The sequence below is a fragment of the Momordica charantia genome (assembly GCF_013281855.1).
Source record: "Momordica charantia cultivar OHB3-1 chromosome 9 unlocalized genomic scaffold, Mcharantia_2.0 BLBB01000009.1, whole genome shotgun sequence".
In the NCBI taxonomy this organism is placed as follows: domain Eukaryota; kingdom Viridiplantae; phylum Streptophyta; class Magnoliopsida; order Cucurbitales; family Cucurbitaceae; genus Momordica; species Momordica charantia.
The window spans coordinates 7,286,046-7,312,509 of NW_028275167.1; the positions used below are offsets into that span (position 1 = coordinate 7,286,046).

Below are 26,464 nucleotides of genomic sequence, written 5' to 3' on the forward strand. Positions count from 1 at the left end.
AAATAAGTTTCCAAAACAGCTCATCCAAGACGTTATCTCAATTTATAATATAGGTCAATTGAAGCCCGATCCAAAGGGTTAATTGAAGCTAGCTTTAACTTTGGCCAATTGAATTAGACTCACGGATTGAGCTATGAGACTAGGTTTTAGTGATTTTATTCGGTCCAAGTCTTACCCCAACAGTACTTGAGGTTTGTAGGGCTTGAGCCTTTATTTCTTTGGATCGGGTTAGACCAGCAAAATGATGAAGATGACTTCTCAAAATGGGGCAACAAGACGAATGACCCTACAAAATAGGGGCAACCAAAGGAATAACTATATTAAATACTTTGATTTGAAAAATGTCCAAAAGAATTAGATATCACAAAAATGACTAAAGGGCAGTTAATCTTGAACTACAAAGATTGTATGTGAACAAATTTACCGTCCCAACAAAATAGGTAAATTTAACCTACCATTACCCTGTGACGAAAATACCCTTCAACAAATCCTAAATTTTAGGAAACAAGATTGTGAATCAAAATTACAAAGTTCAAAAATTTTAAATAACATCTAGGATTAGAAATTTCAAAATTTGTAAGATAAAATCGGTTGAATGCATATCTTGGAATAAAAAAATATTAAGATTGAATCAAAATGCAAAATGGACTAAAAAAATGTAAAATCAATTTAGAAAAGTGGAAAATTAATAAGAAATAAGATTGAAATTGGAAAGTACTGTTTTTTAAAATATGAACGGAGTAGTTGCATTGCAGAAGATGAAAATTAATACCATGTTAGGATCCATTATGGTAGGAAGACAACTGAAAAGACTCCTTCTCACTTTTGCCCTAACAGCGTCTTCCCACTTTTGCCCTTACTCCTTCTTCCCACTTTTGCCCTAACTCCTCCCTAAAGAAAAATTTAAACCTCCCACACCATCAACCTCGTGGGTTGTGTACGTCCCTGCATAAATACATAGAGTAAATATGCGTATAGACAAACTAAAGACAGAGTAAGTAGAGGCACATACGGTTCCTGGATTTTTATCGATCATGCCTGCAAAAGACGGGATGGGAGTGTATGATTGTTCTGGTGACCCCTTTGATGAATTTCTTCCCCATAAGGTAAGCTGTATTCTAATCGACGTCTGCACTTCCACTGCCCCCGTAGATAGTGTTATATACGAGATCGGTAAGGTAAACTATATTCTGAGCGGCATCTGCAACTTCCACTGCCCCTGTAGATGGTCAGTATCCTCAACTATGCAGCAATCACTACACATGGTATACGCCAAAAGAGATATGGCCCACGTCACGTTCCTATCTACTGACATTGAAAGTCGTGTAATTTTTTTTCCTTCTGGAAAATGAAGATCTCTAGAGATACATTCACTGAGTTGTTGTAGGGTGGAATTAAAACGTGCCGGTAGTGAACCCTGGATAATTCTCCTGCTCCTTCCAGCTTCCATAATGTAAAACTGTTGCTAGGAATGATTGCATGTTCCCACGTTGATTGATTTAATTCCTCAAACAATGAACAAAAATGGGTGGGGGTTGATGAAATTTTGTGTAAGAATATTAAATAGACACCATATTTAAGATTGTTGAATGCAGTAGAATTTATTAACCAATTAGTTAGGTTTGTTAAAAAGAAATTAATAATATTTTAAAATAGTTTGAATGATATAGGTAGATTTGGTGGTTTTAAATTAAGTCGAGATCTTCATGGTTTGTGGAAAGATTTTAGGGATTATGTAGAATTGGTAGTTATGGTGGTTTCAATATTAAGTCGATATCATCTTACTAGTTTGTAGAGAGATTTTAGAGATTTCGTTTGAACATGTGATTTGTCGAATGTGGGAGGTTGAAAACGTGGATGGGTAAAATAGAGAAAGGATGCAAGGCAATTATGGGCATGAAATGTGTGGAGGGATAAATATGGAATTATACACCTCCCTAAATTCTAGGAAATCAAATTTGGTCGATGTGCAATTTAGAAAAATTTTGACCATTTTTCTTAACGATAAACTGTACTAGGTATTTCTAAGGATTTCCCTACAAAATAATGTGTTTTGAAAAATTGCAAAAAGTATTTGATATTGTGATAGTGACTAATAGTCAATTATGATTTTACTTTCAATTTTATTTAGGACAAATATGCCCCTGAGACTAAATGACTAAAAATATTATCATATTTATAACAAATATATCCTTAAACAAAAACATCTTGATTTTAAGAAATTCTCTAACCAACTTATAATTCTTTTAATTTTGTTTTGCGGCAAATATACCCTTGAAACAAAAATAGCTTGATTTTAGGGAAAATATTAGTTCTAGCACTACTAGAATTTTATTGTTTTACGAAAGGAAAAACACGCATCTTTGGAGGGAAAAAACAGAGATTTCCAGAATTTTGACTTTTTTGTGACGTTTTTTAAACGTCACAAAAAGTTTGGCAAAACAAGTGCTTGACGTTTAAAAAACATCACAAAAGAGTAAGGCGCGTTTTTGGCGAGAAATGACGGAATGTTTCAGATTTTTGACTTTTCGGGAAATTTTTACTAACCGTCACCAAAAAGTCGAAAGTAAGTACCTCTTTTGTGACGTTTATTAAACATCACAAAATGTAGAGGCGCGTTTTTGGCGAGTAAAGACGATATTATTCGAATATTCGACTTTTCTGTGATGTTTAAAACGTCACAAACAGCTTTTTTCGTGACGTTTTATAAATGTCACGAAAGAATAGTGAGGAAGTTGGCGGAAAAACCGGATTTCTGTCTTTTTTCTTGAAGTCTAAAAAATATCACGAAAAGTTGGAAATATAACCTTATTGTGTCATTTAGACCATGTGAGGATTTTTGTGGAAAATGGGAAACATATATCTTTTCATTTTACATTTTCATTTTATCTATATATTTCAATACCAAAATTATTCATAATTCAATTCAAAAAGATTTAATTAATGTTTAAAAAAATTTTGAAATTACAAAATAAAAAAAATTTGAAGTTTGACACACAGTAGCTTAACATTCAAATACAATGGACAATAAAAACTATACAATGAATTGTGAAGGAAAGTTTTGAAAAACTACGCCATCGTTTCAAAAAAGTGAGACTACAAAGACTTGTAAAAATAAGGTATTCATGAACATCAATTTGATTATAATCATAACGCCCCACGTTCTCTGACTAAGATTTAAATTATATATTTGAATTTTTTCTAGGCTGATAATTTTAAATTTTTGGATTTTCTAAATTCAAGATTATAATTTTGGATATACTAGGATTTAAATTAGAATTCCGAGTTATTTTTCATTGGATTAAGATAAATTATGTTATTCTCTTAAATCATTTTCCAACTATTTTTCGGATTTTAATTGGGTTTTTAATTTTAGGTAAATATTAAGAAAAATCTATTCCTCTTCATTTTTAGAACATTAGCCTATTTTTTTTTTTGTTTATTTTTAGGTTTGTTTCTTTGGTTAAATAAAATAAAAGAAAAACAAAAAGAAGGGAAACAAAATCAAATCAAAACCCTAACCTCTCCAATATTCTTCTTTTGTCTCCTGCGACCCGCCACCAACCGGCACGGTCAAATCCCATCCCACGCCCAAATTTCTTTCCTCTTTCTTCTTCTTCTCCCTCCTCTTTCTTCTTCTTCTTCAGCTGCTTCTTCTTTCTTCTTCTTCTCCTGATTTTTCTTCTTCTTCTTCTTTCTTCGTCTTTTCTACTGCTTCTCACGCTGTTAGTGTATAAATAAAAATAGATGTTTAGTGTTAAAATATTAAGATTTAATATAGAAAAATGGGATAGGAAATCAAATGAAATTTTATGGTTTTTGAAATATAGAGGGAGTAAGTATATTGAGAGCTAGACTAAATAATCGTACCATGTCAGGTTTTTCTTCCCCCAAAGCATAAAGTCTGCATGGGTATGTGCTCCCCATTACAGAGTCTTTATCGAGTTTGTGATGGTATGTCTGCATGTCTTGAGTGACAATCACATTTTCGCTTCCTCTATATATGGACCTATACAGGGTCTATATCCACAACTATATACACATCAGTTTTAGATAGGACTCTAGAATTTTTGAAATATGGAGGGAGTAAGTATATTGAGAAACTAAAGAATCGTACCATGTTAGGTATTTTTCTTCCCTCAAATTACAAGGTATTTTCTTCTTCCAAAAAGTAGAGTCTTTCTCTATATGATCTTTTCATTCTTTCATTTTCTAAAGAACGCATCTGTTGGTGCGTCTAGAATGCGTACGTGCTCCCTATTATAAATATGGAGGGAGTAAGTATATTGAGAAACTAAATAATTGTACCATGTTAGGTATTTTTCTTCCCTCAAATTACAAAGTATTTTCTTATTCCAAAAAGCAGAGTCTTTCTCTATATCATCTTTTCCTTCTTTCATTTTCTGAAGAACGCACTGTTGGTGTGTCTAGAATGTGTACGTGCTCCCTATTATAGAGTCTTTGTCGACTTTGTCATTATGCATCTGCATGACTTGAGTGACATTCGCACTTTAAATTCCTTTTCCTCTATATGTGGAACTATCTACAGGGTCTGTATCTACAAAGTCGCTGGCCGGCCATGCCATTCGAAAAGAGTGATAGGGCCCACATCACATTAGTCTGATTGCCAAAATGTCCTCTAAAATATACATTGCCACGATCATAGCAATAGGAAGGAAGATCATTAGTTCTGGTAAGTGACGCAATAGATTTTTCCTCAGTCTCGAGCATAACATGAAGATCTCCAAGGCAAATCGCGATGACAACAAGTTTATCAACAATTGTCTTGATCCGACAATATATTTCTCAACGGCCTTAGTTGGTGATTTCTTGATGGAATAGAAGGGAAGAGCGAAGTTCAAGAATGTTTTGTACCAAATGTGGAAGAATATCGATATTCTAGAGATAAGCACAATCCAACCTCACTGGTACCAAATTACAATCTTAGAAAGTTAGAAACGTGAGGAAGAAAGAATGGAAGAATAGGAAGTGTTTTAGTTTTATTTTGTAATTTAGTAAGATGGAGAGAGATTAATTTTAGGATTTTTTTTAATAATGTGAATTTTTAAAATATTTACCAAAATATGCCTCATCTCAAACTAATTACAAGAATAATACTTCGAAATTAATAGGTCGTCGCTTCAAGAGACGACCTATGAGCTGGCATTAGTTGGTCGTCTTTTGAAAGAGACGACCAACAAATGTGGCGCTTACTCAGCGCCACGTTAATTTTTTTTTTTAATTAACCATGGTCGTCTCTTGACGACCATGTCTTTTTTTTTCTTTTGACGACATGTTAGGCGGGATTTTTTCAAATCCCGCTTGGTCGTCTCTTTAAGAGACGACCAATTGTGCATGGGTGCCAGCTGGCGCCTTGGTCGTCTCTTTAGGGTGGGTTTTTAAAACACCATTCGTTTTAAAAACCCTAACCCCTCACCCCTATCCCCATATCTCCCAAAATACATTCAGCCGCCGCCGCCGTCTCCGCCGACGCCGATTTTTCCACCGCCGATCTTCAAGAGACGACATGTTAGGTTATAAAAAAAAAAAAAAGAAGCCATGGTCGTCTCTTGAAGAGACGACCAAAGGAAAAAAAAAACCTAACATGTCGTCTCTATGTTATGTTATTTTAAAAAAAAAGGAAAAAAAGACATGGCCGTCTCTTCAAGAGACAGCCATGGTTAATTTAAAAAGAAAAAATTAACGTGGTGCTAAGTAAGCGCCACGTTAATGCCGGCTCATAGGTCGTCTCTGAAGAGACGACCTATGAATTTCAAAACATTATTCTTGTAATTAGTTTGAGAGGAGGCATATTTTGGTAAATATTTTAAAAATTCACATTATTAAGAAAAAAATCCTTAATTTTAGTTTGAAACTTAATCTAAATTAGTTCAACTTCTTGATTTTAGTGATTTAGTCTTGAGCTGGAAACAAAACATGTGAGTGGTATAATGTAGGAGGGGTAAAATAGACAATTGATATTTTGACGGTCTCCATACAACGATGGGCGGATGTGGGTAGGGAGTAAATACCAAAATTGACCCTTGCATAATTTCTGAAAAACAAGTATCGACCCTTGTTGACAAATATAAGTTATAAATATAAAACTTAGGTATATTTTTCATTAGAGTGTAGTAAATTTGGCCATTACTCAAGTTTTAGTTAGAGTTTATTAAATCATCGAACACGCTGCGATATGAATTTGCAGTCAACTGAAGAAGTCCTTTAGATTAAAATGAGCTCTAATATGGTTTGAACTAAATTTGTTGACATGGTTGATTAAAATGGTATATTATACAGTAGCCCACCAGTTCCCTTTATTTGGCACCCTTTCCATCCTATTTTTTAATTTAAAAACTGAAGAAGAGAAATAAAGTCTTTTCGAAAATACGAGGACACGAGAAAATAATTAGAAGGAAAATGCAGAAGCACAATACCCCCATTAATCTTGGAGATAATATATTGCGAGAGCTATGTATGAATCTTAATTTCATAAATGTTTTAGTTTTCAAATTTTACACTTTTAAATATTTGTAGGTAGGATTTTCTGTTAATACCGATTCTACCCTTATTTATTGTATTTTATTTTATTATAGTTTTTAAATTTAAAAGATTTTAATCCTTAATTTGTAATTATATTCATTTAATTATTGTGGCCCATTCAATTTTTCAACACTAATTCCTCAAATCTCTCTTTCAAAAAAAGATTTTTTCTCCTTTAAGCCATTTAATAACTTCCAATTTTGTTAAAACAAGTTTTGAATTTTTCCTAATGTTCTATTTCCGCTTAATTCGTCTGCTACCATCTCCGTGCTTTGTTTCCAGTCGTCGGCTGCCATCTCCAACCACCGTGTTTGTTCCCTATCGTCGTCATTTCAGACCTTCAGGGCTTCCGTCAACGAGGTATTGATTCCTTCTTCGCCGTCATTCCAGACCTTCAGTTTCCGTCGTCGAGTAAAGTTTCCATCGACGTCTTTTCCACGTTTCCAACGTCGAGCAGTGCGTTCCTTGTCTCCTGTCCCGTTCTGTTTATATCAATCATAAGTTAATAGTCTTCCCATTAAGATTGATATATTTATGGGGATATATTTTATTTATGTGTATATATCTTATAGTTATATATACATAAGATATGATAATAATCTTTGGCTCGCATTGTCAAGTAATTTTGTAGAAAGAGTATAGAAAATTGAAGTTCGAAACGTCTCATAGTCTTAGTCTTCCCGTTTATATTTGTATATATGAGGATATATTGTATATGTTAATATATCTTAAATGTGTATATATCTTATAGTTATATATACATAAGATATGATACTAACCTTTGGCTGGTCTCAAATAGTTCTGTAGAAAGGGTCCTCCAAAATTGAAGTTCTAAACGTCTCATGGTCTGGACAATTGTTATTTTTGGATTTGGGGATATTTTGGGAGGTTTTTTTTTAATGTTTTGGGGTTTTAATTATTTTTGGAAAGTATCGTTTAGCTAAAATTATGGGATCCAAATTATAACCTTCCAATTAATCAATTTTGCATTTTAAAATGAATTTGTAGATACAAGAGGATTTTAAGTAATTTATGTGATGGGTACCCTCTTAAATAAGGTTGTTTCATGACAAATGTGTAAATTCTATACATTCCATCATTTTATGTAATTAGGATCTTTAAATAACATCAATGTACTAACCCTTAATCTTACTAAGGTTATTATTGAAAAACGCAGACATATTTTTTAAAAACGAGATGGTTACTGTACCTTAATAATCGTTCGTGTTTATCATTTCTAAGTTTTTTTTGTTTCTCATTGGAAAATTGAGATTTATGATCCCTCCAATAATTTATTTTGGATGGATGACCCATTCTGAAAAAAAATTAGTTTGGGATCCCTTCATTCTAATTTGTGACAATTTTCCACTTTTTATCTTTGTAAATTTACTAAAATATCTCTGTTTTTTAAAGTAAAATTATCCACCAATCTCTCCCTTTAATCCTTACACTCCCTTTTTAATTTGAATCTAATATGTAAAAAAATCTAACATTTTAATTTAGGAATGACTTACCAATTGAGAATTAACAACTGAATAAAAAAAAAATCCTCCCATAAATAAATTAGGGTGAAAAAAGATTTGCATGATCTAATAATAGCATAAGATTTGTCCGTTACCAAAAAAAAATCAAGATTTCATAAATTTCGGATCAATATTGGACTGAGATTTGATGGACAACAAATATGGCAAGAGTGGGAAAGACAAAAAAGAAAAAAAATTTGGGATGATGTAATTAAATTCGGACAAATCTTATGTAATTATGTATCTTCCATATTCCATATTAAACAATTAAATATCTAATATTCCTCAACTTTTTTTTAATCGATTTTTTTCATATTAAAATTTTAATTAACTATTTGACTTAGATTATTTTCTATTCGTAATTGATTTTTCAAGTTTAAAAGTTAGATTTCGTAATTGATTTTTCAAGTTTAAAAGTTAGATTTTTAAAATTTGTAATGAATTACTGTGAGAGATTTGTAATTAAAAAAAAATCAGCGAAATAATATATTTGTAATTAATTAACAAGGAGAAAAAATACTAGTAATTGCTATATATCTAATTTTGATTCCGATTTCGATTTAAGAGAGTTTGAATAAACAATATCAACTGATTCTGATTAGATTTCAAAAAATTTGTATTACACAGGAATAACATTTCCATTCTGATTATGGATTGAATTTCATTTGAATTTATTCACATTAGAAGTCGGTCGGTTAAATAGAAATCTTTTATTTTTCTTTTTAATGTTTTTAAATAGGCAATTTCGAAACAAGTTCCTAAAATTCTCGAGACAATCAAACTCAAAGCGGAACAGTTCCAAAGGCCACTTTTTGACAACCCCACATGCAATTCCTAAATAAATGTCAATCAAATCAACCTGTGGGTCCCACAATCAATCCCGCGTGGGCCCCACTACTCACATGCCCTGTCTTCATCGGACGGTCCACCATCCGGTTCTCCCTAAACTCCATCTTGGCCGTCAGTCCTGGTCCAAGGTCTTTTCAATACAATTTGCTGTTGTTGTCCCTTCCACGTCGGACCGCAGCCTCCACCGTGTCCCCCCTTTTGCCAACATTCATATCTGTCGCTTGCCACACACGGGATGCTCCATACCACGTGTCATCCTCTTCTATTTCATATTTAATATATTTTCTAATTTATTATACCTATTTTTTTATTTTTGTTTTGTCCCCTAAACCTAGCGACTTAAGGTGGATTAAATAAAACTTTTCATTCTTAAAATAATAATAATAATAAATAAAACTTTTCATAATATTAAACTCTACCCTACCTTTACCATGCGATATTAAAAAAAATATAGTTACAAAATTTTTGTGTATTTTTAGTGGCTAAAATATAATATTTAAAAAATTAATCTAAATTACACGTCAAATACCTATTCAGCCATGTATCGTATTACTCGTATCACAACAAGAATTCCTACGACGTGGCACATATTCATAAAAGAGAGGATACAGATATAGACGTTTACGTCAAAATAATACTTAGGTGCTGACCAATAAACAATTGTTAGTTTCTGTTAAGTTAAATTCATGTTTATTTCTAATTTTACATATTGCGTGGCGTATTTACAACCAGACTCTTTTTTCTTTTTTCTTTTCCTATTGAAAATAAAAAATCTAACAGCATGTATATGTATAAAAATAATTGATGCAAACAGGTGACACGTGCCACATAATTGCTGGCAGAGTTCATGCACACCCATAGCATGTTCTTCTCCCATTATATATTCTCCCTCCATTGCTAACTTTCTGCCAAACCCCAAATCTTCCCAAATTTTTACTACTTCAAGTCTCAAAATTTCCAGTTTCTCTCCCAAAATCTTCAATCTCTACTCTGCAAGACAATGGCGAGATTGGCAGTTTCCGACCACCGAGATCTCAACCTCAGAGCCACCGAGCTCCGCCTCGGCCTCCCCGGCTCCGACGACGAGCCCGACCACCGCCACGGGTCGCAGTCCAACAAGAGACCCTTTTCGGAGATTGATAAAGAAAGTCACAGCAGCATTTCCGATGCCAGAAATGACTCCCACCCTCCTCCCTCCAAGTAAGTAAAGGAGATATATTGGTTAGATCTAAGATAAATAGGCAAGTGAGACGATGGTCTAAGATATTATTTAAGACCTAAAATTTCCTTGAACTAATATTGTTAAGCATTGCAGGGCACAAGTTGTAGGATGGCCACCGATTCGATCATATCGAAAAAATATTTTGGCCGGAAAGAAAACCGAGGGAGAAAGTTGCTCCAGAGCGTATGTGAAAGTTAGCATGGATGGAGCTCCTTATCTAAGGAAGATGGATCTTACCATTTACAAAAGCTACGTAGAGCTCGTGAAGGCCTTGGAAAACATGTTCAAATTCAACCTCGGTAAGAGAAAATTCAGTCCAGTTAAATTTATCATAGCTCATCAACTTAGATTCAAGCTTTTATAGCCAGTGGAATAGTAATTTAACAAGTACTCGATTAAATTCATCAGGTGATTACTCAGAGAAGGAAGGTTTCAATGGATCGGATTACGCTCCTACTTACGAAGACAAAGATGGCGATTGGATGCTCGTGGGCGATGTTCCATGGGAGTAAGTTCTTTTTTCGCTCTCTTTTCTTCCTTCTCGCTCTTAAGATTAATCGAAAGAACGTTTTTCTGATCCAAGAATTTCAAAATATATGCAGAATGTTCATCTCCTCTTGCAAGAGGCTGAGGATCATGAAGGGATCAGAAGCAAGAGGATTGGGTTGTTCATAAAAACCTTGAAACTCTATATATATAGAGAGAGAGAGAGAGAGCCGCCATTGATGAACTTCCATTGAAGCAACTTTCTTGAGTTTCTGACAGCTTATGGCTAACACACAGGAGAAAGAGAGATCAGAAAATAAGATTGTAAAGAACAGAGAGATTTGTTTTTGATCTTGAATGTTTTTTTTTTCCTTCCTTAGATCCAAAACTGTATAGGGAGGTTACTGATCCATACAATTGTAATACACATCAAAATGATATTTGATATACCAAACTTTTCATCTCAATTAAATCTAATTTCCTGCTCTTTGAAATAGATTTTCAGAGAAAGCATAAAAGAAAAAAAAGAAACAATCTCACCATAATATGGCAGATATATTAACTGAATGATTTAAAGTCGGACTAAAATAGAATATCATTTTAACTTACCCTTTGATCTATGCTCTTATTATGCTTGATCTTGCAATTTTTTTAGGCACTTATGATATTAGATCAAGGAAAATACTTAGGTAGTAAGGATTTATTTCTATACCAAAAAAAATGTCTATATTTTTGTATTTCTCTCTTGTCAAACATTCAAGGGTGGTAAGCACAAGATAGATCTTTACTAGTTAGGACCTAAGTATGGCCAACTTGCTTTCAAGTTTTTTTTTTTTCCTTTTTTCTTCTAAAGTAAATAGCATCTTCTTCTTATTTTAAAAAAAAAATTGAAATACAAATATATACATATATATATATATATATTATTGAAGGGGGAGATGGTTCAAACTTCAAGCATGTTATTAAATCTTAATCCACTGACATAAGGCTTAGGTTTCAAAATTTAAAAAATATGATAAAAATATTTTTTCCATGAAACTTATTGATTAATTAATTAATTATATATAAGATAAAATTGAAAGACTTAATTATTACAAAAGGTATTATTTTAATTTAGTTTCAATGATTCTTAACTAATTACCCACTTAATCAAAATCAAAGTAGTCAAATATAAATATATATGTCTTAATTGATTATGACATATGTCACCGACCCTAACAAAAAACCAACTAATTAAATCAAGTGGCAAAAGAATCAGTTGTAGCAAAGAAAGGTAAAAATTGGGTTTTATACCAGGCTGCTCAATCAAATTAGCTTGGGCTTAAAAAGCTAGGGCTTTAATATTATGGGCTCAAACTATATCTAGACAATTTTGAGAGTGAAAATTTAATTTAAAACTGTTTCAAAAATAGGAAAACAGAGAAATCGTTATTTTTCAAGAATATCCAAATCTTGATATTTGTTTTCTTATATTCCCCTTAGTCTTTCATTTATATGTCATGAATTTTAATTTAAACGTATAGGTTAGATTTAGGATATATAATATACTTTGAATTATTGACGGAATTGAACAAACATTTATTTGTGTAGTGGCACTTTGAAGCTTTGCCAAAATATAATAAAGATTATTGACATATATGAGTAATGCAACATGGGGGGTACTACATATGTTACAATACCGGGTTAAAGGTGCACGAGAATAGAATTGCAAGACACATAAAGACGGCCAGGGATTTTATATAAAAAAGATAAAAGAGACCAAAGTTTATAATAAACATGAGCTACTCCTCTCATCACCAATTAGTTTTGACATGAAACCCCATGAATAGAGTCCAATAAGCTCAAATGAGCATTCGATTCTCATCACCAATTAGTTTTGACATGAAACCCCATGAATATTGATATGATATTAGAGTCCAATAAGCTCAAATGAGCATTCGATCCAAAAATGAGACTCAGGTCTTGGCGAACTCAAAAGAGCCACCATCTTTGAAAAGACATGTTAAGAATCTCAGAAAGAACTATCGTGAGAATCATTTTTTCAGTACAGATGAAATAAAGGAAACAAAGGACGAGATTTAAAGCGAGCAAATAGAACTCCCCTCGCATAGAGAGAGTAGAGTCGTTATGTAGCACTCATGGAGTAGAATTCGTTAACAAATGAAATAATCGCTCTATATCGTGGATATGAGATTATTGTAAGTAAATATATTTTTGCAAATGATTGTACTAATATAGACCATATAGTGACTTTTGAAGTCACCTCCATTAATGTACAATAATATGATCACATTTTAGGGTTTGTAATTGTATCACATCTCAATATAATCCAAAGTTTTGATGGTTGGCTCATAGAATTTAGTGCCACCAAAAGCAGTCTCTTCCTTGTTTTGTCTGCATTACATGAAACTCCATTGCACATCAAATCTTGTGGAGTGAAAAATATATGAGTTGTACTATGTTTAAATCAAATGGAAATTATTAAGAACTTTGATTGTGATTTTGCATCAATATCTTACCTTAGTTTTGTGCCTTCCAGATGATCAATGATTAATTACAATAATGTTGTTTATGTTCCTTTGCAATATTAACCAAACACACTTCAAACCCTAAAAAAACCCTAATTATAGATTTGGCCTATGTATTCTAATTAGGTGTATAACATAATACAACATGGTGGTTGTATTTTACCTAATTAATATCTTAACAAATCGAAAAAAATTGATGATGGAACCTGTCATACTGAGTTAAGTTTGAAGCATACTCGTTGATTGATTCGATTTTTGGAATTATAAAATCGAAAAACCAATCAGTTAGGTCAGTTCAACTGTTGTCGATTGTTTTGGTGGTCAATTTTCAAGAAAAATTTGGATTCGATGTGAATGTATAGTTTTTCTCAAACTAATATCCGTATACCCAACCTAAATCGCATACACCCCTATTGTTAATGAAAAAACTGACGTGACATATCCATCACATAAATTCTGGCTTATTAGTAGATATCACGTAGAAATACTTTTATTTATACCCACTATATCGAATCTTCATTAGATTAATATAAATCTCTATTCACAACCCTACGAGACACATTATTTTCTTACTTCACCGTTAAATCTCTCCTTCTTTTACTAATTATCTTCTTCAACTATAAACTATTTGTCAATCAAGTAAACATCAACAGTCATTTCCAAAAGTCGTACTTCACCGTTAAATCAAAAGCACTTTTGAAATACTGAAACCGATCGAGCTAACAACGCCCTACACAAGACACAACACATCATACCAAGAGATGTGGGACACAAATATGAGATTAGGTTTGTGATTTTGGATGTGAAAGAAACAAGTCCACGAGCAAAGGATATGCACCAAACAAAGACAGCTCCTCAAGAGAAAAGAGAGGATAAGAATTTGAGAGAGAGAAGAAAACTTTGGAGATATGCAAGAAATGTCACTCTCAAAACCCCTCTATCTTCCATCATAATTGCTTAACAAAGCCATTGCCCTCAAATTCCAACTCATCCTTTAGACAAAGTTTGGTCCACTGGCTTTATATCCCATTGTTGACTCTCTACTCTTTCCCAAATCTCTCCATCACCCTACAAGATGTGTATTTGTGTAAAATATGATATAATACATATATAGCTTTTGAAATGTTTATTCTCGAGGAGCTTCGGTACTTATCGCAACTAAACCTAAAAGCTTTAGCTCAGAGATGACATTATATTATTATAGGAGAGTTTGAACGTAAGATCTTTTACGTTAAACTATCAGTGAGCCTAAAAGCTTAAATGCTAGATTTTGGTAAGCATGTATATTTCTTTTGATTTGACATATTTGGAGAATTGATGTATATGCTTTGTTTTTCTAACCATTTCTTTAGTATGTTATTTACATTTCTTCCTAACACATTTGAATTCTTTGTCAAATTTTAAAAACAAAAACAAGTTTTTGAGAACTATATATATTTTTTTATTTTAAAAATTTGACTTACATTTTAAAATAGTTTTTAAAAAGTTAATAACAAAACAAAGGAATACAGAAGTGGAAGTAGTGAGGTTTTAAGCTTAATTTTCAAAAACAGAAAACAAAAAACAAAAGAATCGTTATCAAACGGGACCTTGGTAATCAAATATTTGAGGTGGATTTAAATCGTTAAATGATTTTGAAAAACTAAAATCCAGAACTAAAACAATTTTTTATGCAAATTTGAGAGACTAAACTAGAATATTTGAAGATTTAGGACAAAGATAAAGTAAGTACACATGAAAGTTAAAGGACTAAAATAAAATTTAGACCATTTTAGTATACATAATTTACAAATAATTATTAGGACTAGAAGCCAGGTGATTGATCTTCTTCCATGATATGGGTTAGATGAATGGCCTAAAAAAACATAATTAGTTCTCTTGTGCTTGACTATAAGCTATTTAAGAAGGGTAAAATTACATAATAAAAATATATAATTTTTCTCAAAAGATAATACGAGAATTCAAATTCAAACTTCTCAACTTTTGCTTAAAGATATATATCTTTGACTAGTTAAACTATGTTTAGATTGAAAATATATAATAATAGTTAAATTAATATAGATGTCGGGCATCTACATTTCCGAAAAACAAACGGTCCCTAGAAATTTTTGTTATCGAAGTGACCAACACGACCCATTACATATTTTGGTATGTCAATATCCTACTTCTAGAACTATTTGTCATGTATTTATGCATTGAATTTGCCCTTTTTATTGACCTAGCATATCACTAGCAAAACTAAAAGTGTTGGCCACATTTGTAGTAATTACTCTGTACAACTTTTTATTTTTTTTTTAAATTTTTTTAATGTTAATTGAGATTACAAACGTGACCCATTATGTACTTTAGTAGAATAAGAAATCTGTTGGCCCATCGTACAAGAAAACTACTCTTTATGTATTCATGCATTGAATCTTCACCTTTTATGGGCAATAGACAATTTTAGAAGTGTAACAAATATAACTAATATATTTAAAAATGTTAGTTGTTGAGGGAGGATTATTTGAACGAGGTGACATGTCGACTTTTGATTCGAAGTAGACCTGTAAATAGAATCTTGTACTGGTTTGGTACCACGTACACTCCGAAGCTTAAGTTAGTCTTAATCCGAACTAGTGTACAACTAAACTTAGTTAGGCGGCATAGAAATTACGCATTTTCAAGAAACTCCAAGGTATTTGATGTTTAGCAGATTTTACGTCAACAGCAAATTGCATGTTTTCAGATCGATACGATGCCAAACAAGCTAAGACTTCTATTAGATCAGTTAGATGACTTTGCGTGTCACGTCTCGTCTTCAGTTTGTCCACGTGGTAAGCTCTTATTCCACCAATAATATTAGTCGCATTATAGGTAGTAACCACTCTAGACAACTTTTTTGCTGAGAGAATGAACATGATCCATTACAAACTTTGGTGGAATGAAAAAATCAAGTGGTCAATCCCATTGGAAACTACTCTTTTATCATATGTGCTTCATGCATTGAATCTTGGCCTATAATTATTATTTAGTTGGAAATAAAAGCTCTCTTCATTAAGCCAACAAAGGGACATTTCATTCAATTTCTTTTGAAGATGAATGAATTAAGCTATCAATTGATGTGTTGCATAAGTGAGGCAAATGAACATGTGAACTTCCAATCTCTCATCTCTTTATACAAAACATTAATTCAAATCTCATTTTTTTTGTTATATATATATTTAATTTATTTAACTTTAGTTCTTATATTTTGAAATGTCTATTTTAATTCTTGAATTAAAAAAAGAAAAATCATTTTAGACATTGTCGTTGTTCTATCACCTTATTTAATAAATAGATGATGTGATTTTAAATATGTGTATTAACGTGCTTATTATGTGGACATGTATTGAAGCCACATAGGCAGATTGAGTTGAAAATTGATAGTAAAATAGTGAGAATGATCCAAATAGTTAGGGTGTGTTTGATATGCAATCAAAATTATGTTTATTTTGTTTTTCGATTCATTGAATCAAATAGATCCAGTGAATACTCGTTAGATTTGTTTTTTCAAATTGTTTGATCTAGTGGAAATTCTAAAAACAACATTTTTTTTTGTTTTCAGTGCTTTTAGATTCTGAATTTGAAACTTTAAAATGCAAAATTACATTAAAAAGATAAAATGTTTTGATAAATATATTATATCATGTTATTAAACTCATTCATTTTTTAGATTAAAAAATAAAAAATATAATATATTATAAAATATATAACGTTTGTAAAATAATAATCTTATAACATTTATGACATATATGTTAATAAATTAATTAACATTGTTTTAGATTTAACTAAATATTTAGTAGGATAATTATTTACAAATATACTAACAAATTTTTAAATTGAGATTCAATTTCGAAATCTGATACTAAACATGTGTCTGAAAACAACTATTTTGATTGGATTATTGTTTTTAGATTTCTGTTTTCATATCACCAACCAAACAAACCTTTATTTTCTCAAAATTTTAAAATTAAAATAGATATTTTAGAAGGTCGAGGTCAAATTGAAATAAACTTGAAAGTTAAAAGGATCACAATGAGAGATGTAAATCTTTTTTTAGAATAATACATCATCTATATCGAGTGAGGATTTGAACCTCCGACCCTATAAAAAATATATAACCTGGATAACTTTAGTAAAAATATATATAGTTCTAATACTACAACTTTCATTGACTTAGATTTTGTAAATCATATTGATAACTGAACTTTGAAATTCACATTCTTCTCTTTTACTTTATTTTGAATACAAATAGTATGATTTTATTTTGTGATTGTTGTCACATTTTCTTAATGCTAAATATATCAACATTTTTGTTACTAATATATGGATTTTTAAATTATAAGTTAATTACTTATTAATCTAGATTTTTTTTTTGTTGTTGAAATAAAACAATAAATTTCATTTGTTTTAATTCAAGATTAGAACGTAAATATTGAACATGTTAGGAGCCAATTTTCACCTCTTTAGTGGGCCCCACAATTTAAAAAAAAACAAAAAAAATCAATCAACCAATTAGTTAAAGGGGTAATTAATGCAAGGAATTGAAGGATTCCATCATTTATTGGGACACACGTGTGACATGAAACACGGTGACTTTGACATGTGGGGCCCTCCCTTCCACACGTGTGTGCTTCATCTTGGACTCAAAGACATTGGCCCAAGTAACTGATCCATCACTTTCAAATCTTATTTTAAGATTTATTTTTATATAATATATAACCATTTCTAAAATAAAATTACAAATTGTCTCAAACTTTTTAAAACATTATAAATATAATCTTGTGTTATATTGGTAATTGGATAGTTAGCATAGGCTTAGATTAATCTTTTAACCCCCTATTGCTATTGGAATCTTAATCTTCATCTTAATCACTAAATCTCAATCAGGTATTAAGTTTTCATCCATATGTCGATATTTTTACGTCTATAGGTTCGACATTAATATGAAGGATACATCAATATTTTCTGAGTGCGAGTATCCCAAAAAAGTGACAAAATATAGAAAATATTATTGATATAAACATAATAGTAATATTAATAAATTTTGACTAAAAAATAGCGAAAGAATTATTTGTTATTTAAAATACTTGTTGTGAAACATTTATTTTTATAATTTTTTCACAAATATTCATAACATCAGCATTTTATCGATATTTCTATTGACATTTCCATAAAATTGAGACCTTAAATTTTTCATCAACATTGACATTTAAAACCTTGATATTAATCAATGCTATAAATATAAGTAAGATTAGTCTACCATATTTGTCCTTGACAGAAAGAAAAATAAAAGGCGATTGAGATGGCTCGCTCATTGTGCTCTAATTTATTATTTTGGTTCAAATCAAGAGCACTAAAAAAGTGTTTTAAAAAAAGATTTCCAAGGTAGGTATACTTCTCAACCAAGATCAACTTAAGTTAAATGAAATCTCTATCGTCCTGCTTTTGCATAAAGAATAAAATATGAATCTAAAATCACCTTAGCTTTTCTTGAGGTATAGATGGTAGTTTCTATGTAAACAAATGAGCATAGCTTATCATAAAGGCACCTACCTTTTTATTCTTTAACTCAAAAGTTTAAATTCTCACATCCTACAATTTGTTGTACTAAAAAATGGTATGGTAACGTTTCTATTACTTGTTTCCAATTTTTTAGAAACACAAGTGTTTTTGGTAGTACTGTTCCTATTACTACTTTTTGATTTTTAAGAAACGTTCCTAAAATTGTGTAAAAAAACAAATTCTTATTTTTTGTTTCCGTTTCAATTTTTGATCCAGAGAAATAAAAGTACTATTTTATCATTACGACTTATAAAATGCAAAATAACTATTAAAAAATTAGTATAACATAAAAGATTTGAAATATTTAATTTAAAAGAGTAACTTTCATATAAATATTTATATATATATATATATTTATTTAATTTTAAATTTAGAGAATGAGAATAGTTCCCAAATATGTTTTTTAATAAAAAATGAAGAAAAAATAAGGACAGTTCTGTTTTTTATTTATTAGAAAATAGAAATAAAAAATAAAAAATAAAAACGTTACCATAGATCCTTATAATTAAACAATTACATCGGTGTTACTTTTTGAACAAACCATATAAAAGGTGGAGGAAGCATGAAAGGGTGGAATGCAACAAATATCACCTTAATTCCTAAGGTTAAAAATCTAAGGTGCATCTCTAACTTTCGTCCAATCAATTTATATAATGTATCTTACAAGATTATTACAAAGGTGCTAGCCAATAGGCTTAAAAGAGTGCTAGATGCTATTATTTCACCTGCTTTTCACTTCATCCGAGGCCAGAAATCTGGTAAGAAAGGCTTTGCAGCTCTCAAGCTTGATCTCAGCAAGGCTTTTGACAGGGTGGAATGGACCTATTTGGAACAACTCATGCTTAAGTTTGGTTTTGCCCCTAATTGGGTCTCCCTTATCATGCTCAGGGCAGTTTTCCATTCTCATTAATGGGAGACCGACAGGGACAGTCACTCCTTTTCGAGGTATCCGCAAGGTGACCCACTCTCATCTTGAATGTATTTTCTTGAAAGATCTATTAGCGACCTATGGTAGTGCCTCTGGACAATGTATCAACTTCTCCAAATCTGCCTTGATGTTCTCTCCTAATGTCCATGCTGATCGACAAGCTTACTTGCAATCACTTTTGAGGGTTGAGCTTGTACAGGATTTGAGGAACTACCTTGGCTTGCCGTCCATGTTCTCTTGGAGGAAAGGTAATGACTGAAACTTTTTCAAGGACAGAATTTGGAAAATTTTGCAAGGGTGGAAACACAAGTTTTTCTCTTCCGGAAGTAAGGAAGTTCTTATCAAAGGCGTGGCCCAGGCGATCCCCTCTTATGCCATGAGTGTGTTTCACCTCCCTAAAGGATGATATTAAGCGTACTTTACTCGCTTTTGGTAGGGGTCAACAAATGATCAAAAGAAGTTGCATTGGATGAGCTTTGTATTCCTACAAAGATCATGACATTCCTACGGAAAACGATGCTTTGGTAGGGGTCAACAAATGATCAAAAGAAGTTGCATTGGATGAGCTTTGTATACCTACAAAGATCATGACATTCCTATGGAAAACGATGCATGGATTCCTTCCTACCATGTATAATCTACGAAAGAAAGGTTTGGACATCTTACCCTATTGCCCATGTTGCAAAATGAAGGTTGAAACCACAGTTCATGCCCTTTTGCTCTGCCCTCGAGTGAAGCCGATATGGTTTAATTTGCTCCCTTCCATTCCGTGCATCCCGAGCCCGGACATTTCTTTCCCAGACCTTTGGGAGAATTGACAATCTATTCTGAGTGAATCTGAGGTGGAAATTGTGACGATTACTTGCTGGGCCATTTGGAACGACATAAATCAGATAAATCAAGAGAAACTAATCCCTGAGAGTATGAATATACTTGTAACTCCATCTTAAAACTAATTAACTTTGAGAGTAGTAGCTCATGTCCATTATAAAACATTGTAAGGTCCATTTTCTTTTCAATGTGAGATCTTTAACAGATGGATAAATCAATTTGAGTTGCAACCACCCTTCGAGCAAATCAAGTTTATGTTTGAAGGGTATTTTTCAAACTAAAGATAATGTTGCAACTCTTTGATATAGATATATTTTTTTAATTATTTTTCCTTTTTAATTCAGCATTAAATTAATCACTACATCATATACAAATGATTAAGAGAAGAGGAGTGGAATTTGGGCCGTTCATGGTCGTTCAGGTGATCAACATTGAGATGCTTGTGGATTGCAATGGTCAAGTGATCCACTCCCAACTTAATTTGATACCTTTTTCCCCATTTTTTGGTTGTTTAAAAATATGGTCAATCTTTTTTGTCCATGCATATATGTGTTATAGTAAATTGATTTTGGAATTTCTCTTATTATATAGGAAAGAAAAATATTTGGAAGTGACAAGTATATCAGACAATTAGACAAGTATATCGATGTATTAAACGATTAATTAAATACACGTTCTTGTAATAATAGACTATGTTTGTAAGGATTATTTTCTCCTCAATTACTTAGCATGAGCTAACTTCAAAGGGTGGATCCAACCTCGTAATTTCACAAAGAGTAAGTGTAATGATTACCCATTTCTATTTTGACATGATTTAGCATAGTCTAGACAAAACATGATTTAGCTAGACCTAGACTAAACATGATATTACTTGAATAGGTTAAGTTATCTAGGGTTCCTTTTGGCTGAAATGTAGCTAACATGTCTCCACCTCATAACCTAAAAACTAAATCAGCCAATTTCTGTGTGATCTGCGAGTGACGTGTCAACGACACCTATCTTTTAGGAAATCATAAATACTTTTATTGTATACTAATCTTTAAAAAGTTGTTGCTTCACAGCCCTATTCAATTTTATCGAAGCATGCAAAGTCTAGAAATTTTTTTAGAATCGATAAATTCAACATGCCTACAAACTCACATCGATCCTATACAATCATATAGAAATAGGCTCTTGAATACTATATTTGGACTTATTTCATGAAACAAGAGATGCTATAATACCTATTGCCAATCTATTTAAAGATCTCTACTTCCAAAGAATAATCTTTTGATGATTTTAGCTGCACATGAGTCTAATGTATCGCACATTTCAAAAGAATTGTAAATGAATTTCCTTTGAGTTCTTTGAAATATCTCTTCTTTTGGACACCACAAAAGGTAGTGGCCTTATCAGTCATTTCATCAAAGTGATATTTTCATAGGCCAAAGATTTATCTTGAAATTTAAGTAGAAAAATGGAGGCCATCCAACTTATTAATCAACTTGTTAGTTGTTTTTTTCAAAACAAATTTATGGTGGAAGTTTATACAGGCACTACCAAAAAATTAGACTTCTACGATAATTATGAATAGTAACGAAAGTTGAGGAAAAAAACTGTCATGATTGCTGCATGCGGGAATTTGACAGGAAAAATCATTGATTTAGAGATTTTAAAAAATTTATGACAGTTTATAACTGTTATGAAAATTGAAAAAAAAAATTGTTAAATCAATGGTAGTTTTAAACTGTCATTAACAATAGAGCGTGATTTTGGTGGGAAAATATTGACTTTTACGAATTTCTTTTATCATTAATGAGAATGTTTAATGGTTATGAAAAGTTCTGAATTTATAACTGTAAAAAAATGTTATATTTAGAATTTTTTCTAAATTATGTATTTGTTTATTTAGTTGAAATTTGGTAGGTTTCTTGAGTTCTCCCTGCATGAAATAATCAAACAAGAAAAGTTTATTTATTTTGGTTTGTATTTTTTCACCACAAAAATATATTTTTTATCAATAAGCCTTGAAATGATTACAAGATTACTGTTGAAACAAGAGGGAGGGATCAAGTAAATGGGAACATGATCATTGGCTCAAAAAGATATATACATTATTTATTATCATTGACCATCAAATAATACCACATTATTATATAAGAGTATAACTTAGGTTTCATAATAACATAATTATTTGAATTAGAAAGTCTTATATTTGCTTATTTGTTTTTAAATTATATTTCTGAATTTGGTATCTCTTCTGAGAACCGACCAACTCCTTTGTCTGCCAAACAAGGGTCATAATGTTTCTTAAACTTAATTTTGCAGCAATATACGAGGATGATTTCCATATGAAAAATTGTGTTCATTTTGCTGAAAGAGGGGAGTTGAATTTCTTTTTTATGGTGATTTAAAATTATATGGTCTCCATTATAGTTCATATACGAGTTAATTAATTAGATTGATTATTATATTAAGATTACTAATTGGCTAATATATTTGATGTAAATTACTTTTTCGTTACTACGATGTGTCAATCATTTCAATTTGGCAATTTCTTCATTTCGCTCGAGTATTAGCCCGAGAGACATACCATTGGACAAGTTTGAACTTCGGATAAAATCTTACTTTGACATATCATGGATAAATTACTACTAAATCTATTGACTTTAGGTTGATTAGTACAAATTTAATAACTCTCTTTTTCAAAATTATATATATATATATATATATATATATATTCCCAACCAGTTCTCCCACCTACAAGCTCAGATATCAATTGTCAAAATCCACTACATGAATTATCATATAAGAGAGGAACATAGCATCACGTCAAGTTCAAACTCAAACTTCTGACCAATTACAACATCCTATCAAATTATTGTCAGACTCGCAAAAGCTTATATATATATATATTTTTTTTTTTCTTTCTTTCAACTAGTTCACCCACTCGGGAATTGAGATATCAATTGTCAAAATCCACCCCATAAATTATAATAGAAGAGGATAAAGATAGCATCACGGATGTTCAAACTCAAACTTATTACTAATTACAACGCTTTGCCAGATCACAGTCAAACTCACATAAGCTTAACCCGATTAGTTAAAGCAACACCGACAAACACGAGGAGCTAAAGAAAGAAAGGGGTTGGTGGGAATGGGAAAATGTTATAATATATCGTTTCACTTTTTTCTTTTTGTAATTTTTGTTGTTGATTTGATGAAAAAGTTGCTACATATTTCACTTGATAGATGGGAAGGGGAGGGGGGTCAGTGGGATGCCCTACAGCGGTGCACATGGGATAGGGTTTGAGTCTTGGGTGACAAAAACCCTACAACCTCACATGCCCATTATGTGGCTCCCATCTTCTATCACCCAATGAATCTATGCACATGACATGCCCATTTCTCTCTCTCTCTACTACACAATTCTTTGGAACTCTTTTCTTTATTACTATTATTATTATACCATGTTGATTAGTTTACCCCTACAATTTTCTCTACTCTGTAAACCATGTTTGTTGGTTCAATAACATGTGAGAGTGAGGATTCGAGAATTTTGACCTTTTAATCAAGAATATATTGATGAGGATCTCACATTGAAAAAAAAGGGACCTTACAAACACTACAAGAAAAAATGGATACAATAGCTTACTAAAAACGTTATAAAAGACTTTTTTGAGAATCGTGACAGCGGATGCTATTAAAAATCCATGACCTTTGATAGCGTTTTTCAAGAGCTACAATTGAGCCACGAAAAATAAAGAAATTATTGCATATTTGAGCAGGCACCAAAATTTTATATTTCTATCATCCCCCTACTTTCCATAGCCCATTTCTAAAAGTGCTATGCCAAAAAGCTATTAAAAGTCATATTTCTTGTAGTGAAATGAATAGACATAGACTATTCCTCTCATTATCATTTGGTTTTGAGATGGAACGCTGATTAATATTCATATGGTATCATAACCCAGAATGCTCAAATGAGCATTCAATCCAAAAATGAGATCCGACCAAGATTGATGAGCCAAATGAGCCACGTTCTTGAAGGGGTATGTTAAGGATAATCCTACATTGAAAAGAAACGTGATCTTACAAATGCATGTTTATAATAGACCTAGGCTACTCCTCTCCTTACCAATTGATTTTGAGATGAAACTTATGAATATTAAAATATATGTCTTAACCGATTTTAGCCATGTTAAGGTTGGTGTTAATTTCTTAGTTAAGTTGCAAACTTGGGGATCGTATTTATTTTAGGGCTCTAAATTAAATTTTCATAAAGTTTCGTCACTTGTGTCTGTTAACGTAACTTCAGCAAGGAAGTTGAAGCCACACACCACGTCATAGTCAAAACAAGAATATCTATTATTGTGCATTTTTGTTACAATATTTTTGTTAAAGTTTAGATCTTTTTCTTCTAAACTTAGGATATACTTTTGTATAAATAGAGCCTTTGAGTGCCATCATAATACAGTGAAATATAAACATCATACCTTCTGTGTGAAACTTCCTCTTGTGAAATTCTAACTTGGTATCAGAGCTGTAATGGCCAACGCCTCCTCCAACACCTCTACCCACCCCACCTTTAGCAGCCCACCACTCAATCAATTGCTTAACCAAATCACCAAAATAAAGCTAGATAGAACCAATTACTTGTTGTGGAAAAACCTAGCCTTACCCATATTACGAAGTTACAAACTAGAGAGACACCTCTCCGGCGAGCACCCATGCCCGCCCATGTTTGTGCAACAGTCGATTGGTAATATGGAAACAAGCCAAACGAACATATCTGCACCATCGAGTTCCTCTATAGCAACAGAAGCAGCCGTCAATCCACTATATGAGTCATGGGTAACTACCGACCAGCTACTTCTTGGTTGGTTGTACAACTCTATGACTCCAGAAGTTGCAACACAGGTGATGGGTACGAAAATGCTTGTGATTTATGGGCTGCCATACAAGAACTCTTTGGAGTACAGTCTCAGGCGGAAGAAGATTATCTCCGTCAGGTATTTCAACAAACTCGAAAAGGTTCTCTTAAAATGACTGATTTTTTGCGTGTTATGAAGTCTCATGCAGACAATTTAGGTCAAGCTGGAAGCCTCGTACCCACTCAATCTTTGATTTCTCAAGTTTTGCTGGGATTAGATGAAGAGTATAATCCTGTGGTAGCAACGATCCAAGGAAAACGAGGCATTTCGTGGCCTGGAATGCAAGCCGAATTGTTGGTATTTGAGAAGAGGTTAGAACTTCAGAATTCTCATAAAAATACAGTATCTTTTAACAACTCTGTTTCTGTGAATATGGCTAATAGTAGCAGAAGTGTAAGTGGTGGAAACCAACGCCAAAATCAAAACTCTCGGCCACCATTCAACAACAATCGGGGGGGTGGTCGAAATCGAGGTAGAGGACGGTGGAACAACAACAATAGTCGGCAAATTTGTCAGGTGTGTCAGCACTAACGTGCTACCATCGATTTGATAAGGAGTACAGGAACAATACACAAAGCCAGGGTAAAAACTTCAATGGCGACTCTAACCAGGGGGTTAACAACAACTCTGGACAAGGTACATCTTATGCCTTCACAGCAACCCAAAATAACAATCCTTTTTTGGCCAATCCAGAAACAGTGATAGACCCGAATTGGTATGTGGATAGTGGTGCTTCAAATCATGTCACCGCCGACTACAATAGTATGGTTCAACCTACTGAATATGGAGGTATGGAAAGAGTTACAGTAGGTAATGGCGATAAATTAAAAATATCTCATGTTGGCAAATCCTGTTTAATTTCTGACGGTGGGTTGGTCATGCTTGAAAATGTGTTGTGCGTGCCTAACATAGCTAAAAATCTAGTTAGCGTGTCTAAACTCGCTAAAGACAATAACGTATACCTTGAATTTCATGCTGATTCTTGTCTTGTAAAGGATATACGTTCGGGCAAGGTGGTGCTGAAAGGGGCTCTTAAGGATGGACTTTACCGCCTCAAT

General features: G+C 32.3%; 1 protein-coding gene and 1 pseudogene across 1 annotated transcript; both read left to right on the top strand.

The window, feature by feature from the left end:
* Positions 1–9,810: 9,810 nt before the first annotated feature.
* Positions 9,811–11,100, top strand: LOC111022852 (auxin-induced protein 22D). The gene is made up of 4 exons (XM_022300130.2): positions 9,811–10,115; positions 10,231–10,436; positions 10,546–10,645; positions 10,740–11,100. Exons 1-4 carry the CDS (start codon positions 9,916–9,918, stop codon positions 10,810–10,812), a joined length of 579 nt encoding a protein of 192 aa, XP_022155822.1. The 5' UTR covers positions 9,811–9,915; the 3' UTR covers positions 10,813–11,100.
* Positions 11,101–25,020: 13,920 nt separating this feature from the next.
* Positions 25,021–25,906, top strand: LOC148208892 (uncharacterized; annotated as a pseudogene).
* Positions 25,907–26,464: the final 558 nt, after the last annotated feature.

What these genes read in the sequence shown, in the direction of transcription:
- LOC111022852 (XM_022300130.2), top strand. Translation starts at nt 9,916, where the DNA reads ATGGCGAGATTGGCAGTTTCCGACCACCGAGATCTCAACCTCAGAGCC. An exon ending in TCCCACCCTCCTCCCTCCAA is followed by an intron (nt 10,116 to 10,230) that starts GTAAGTAAAGGA and finishes TAAGCATTGCAG; the next exon opens with GGCACAAGTTGTAGGATGGC. An exon ending in CATGTTCAAATTCAACCTCG is followed by an intron (nt 10,437 to 10,545) that starts GTAAGAGAAAAT and finishes TAAATTCATCAG; the next exon opens with GTGATTACTCAGAGAAGGAA.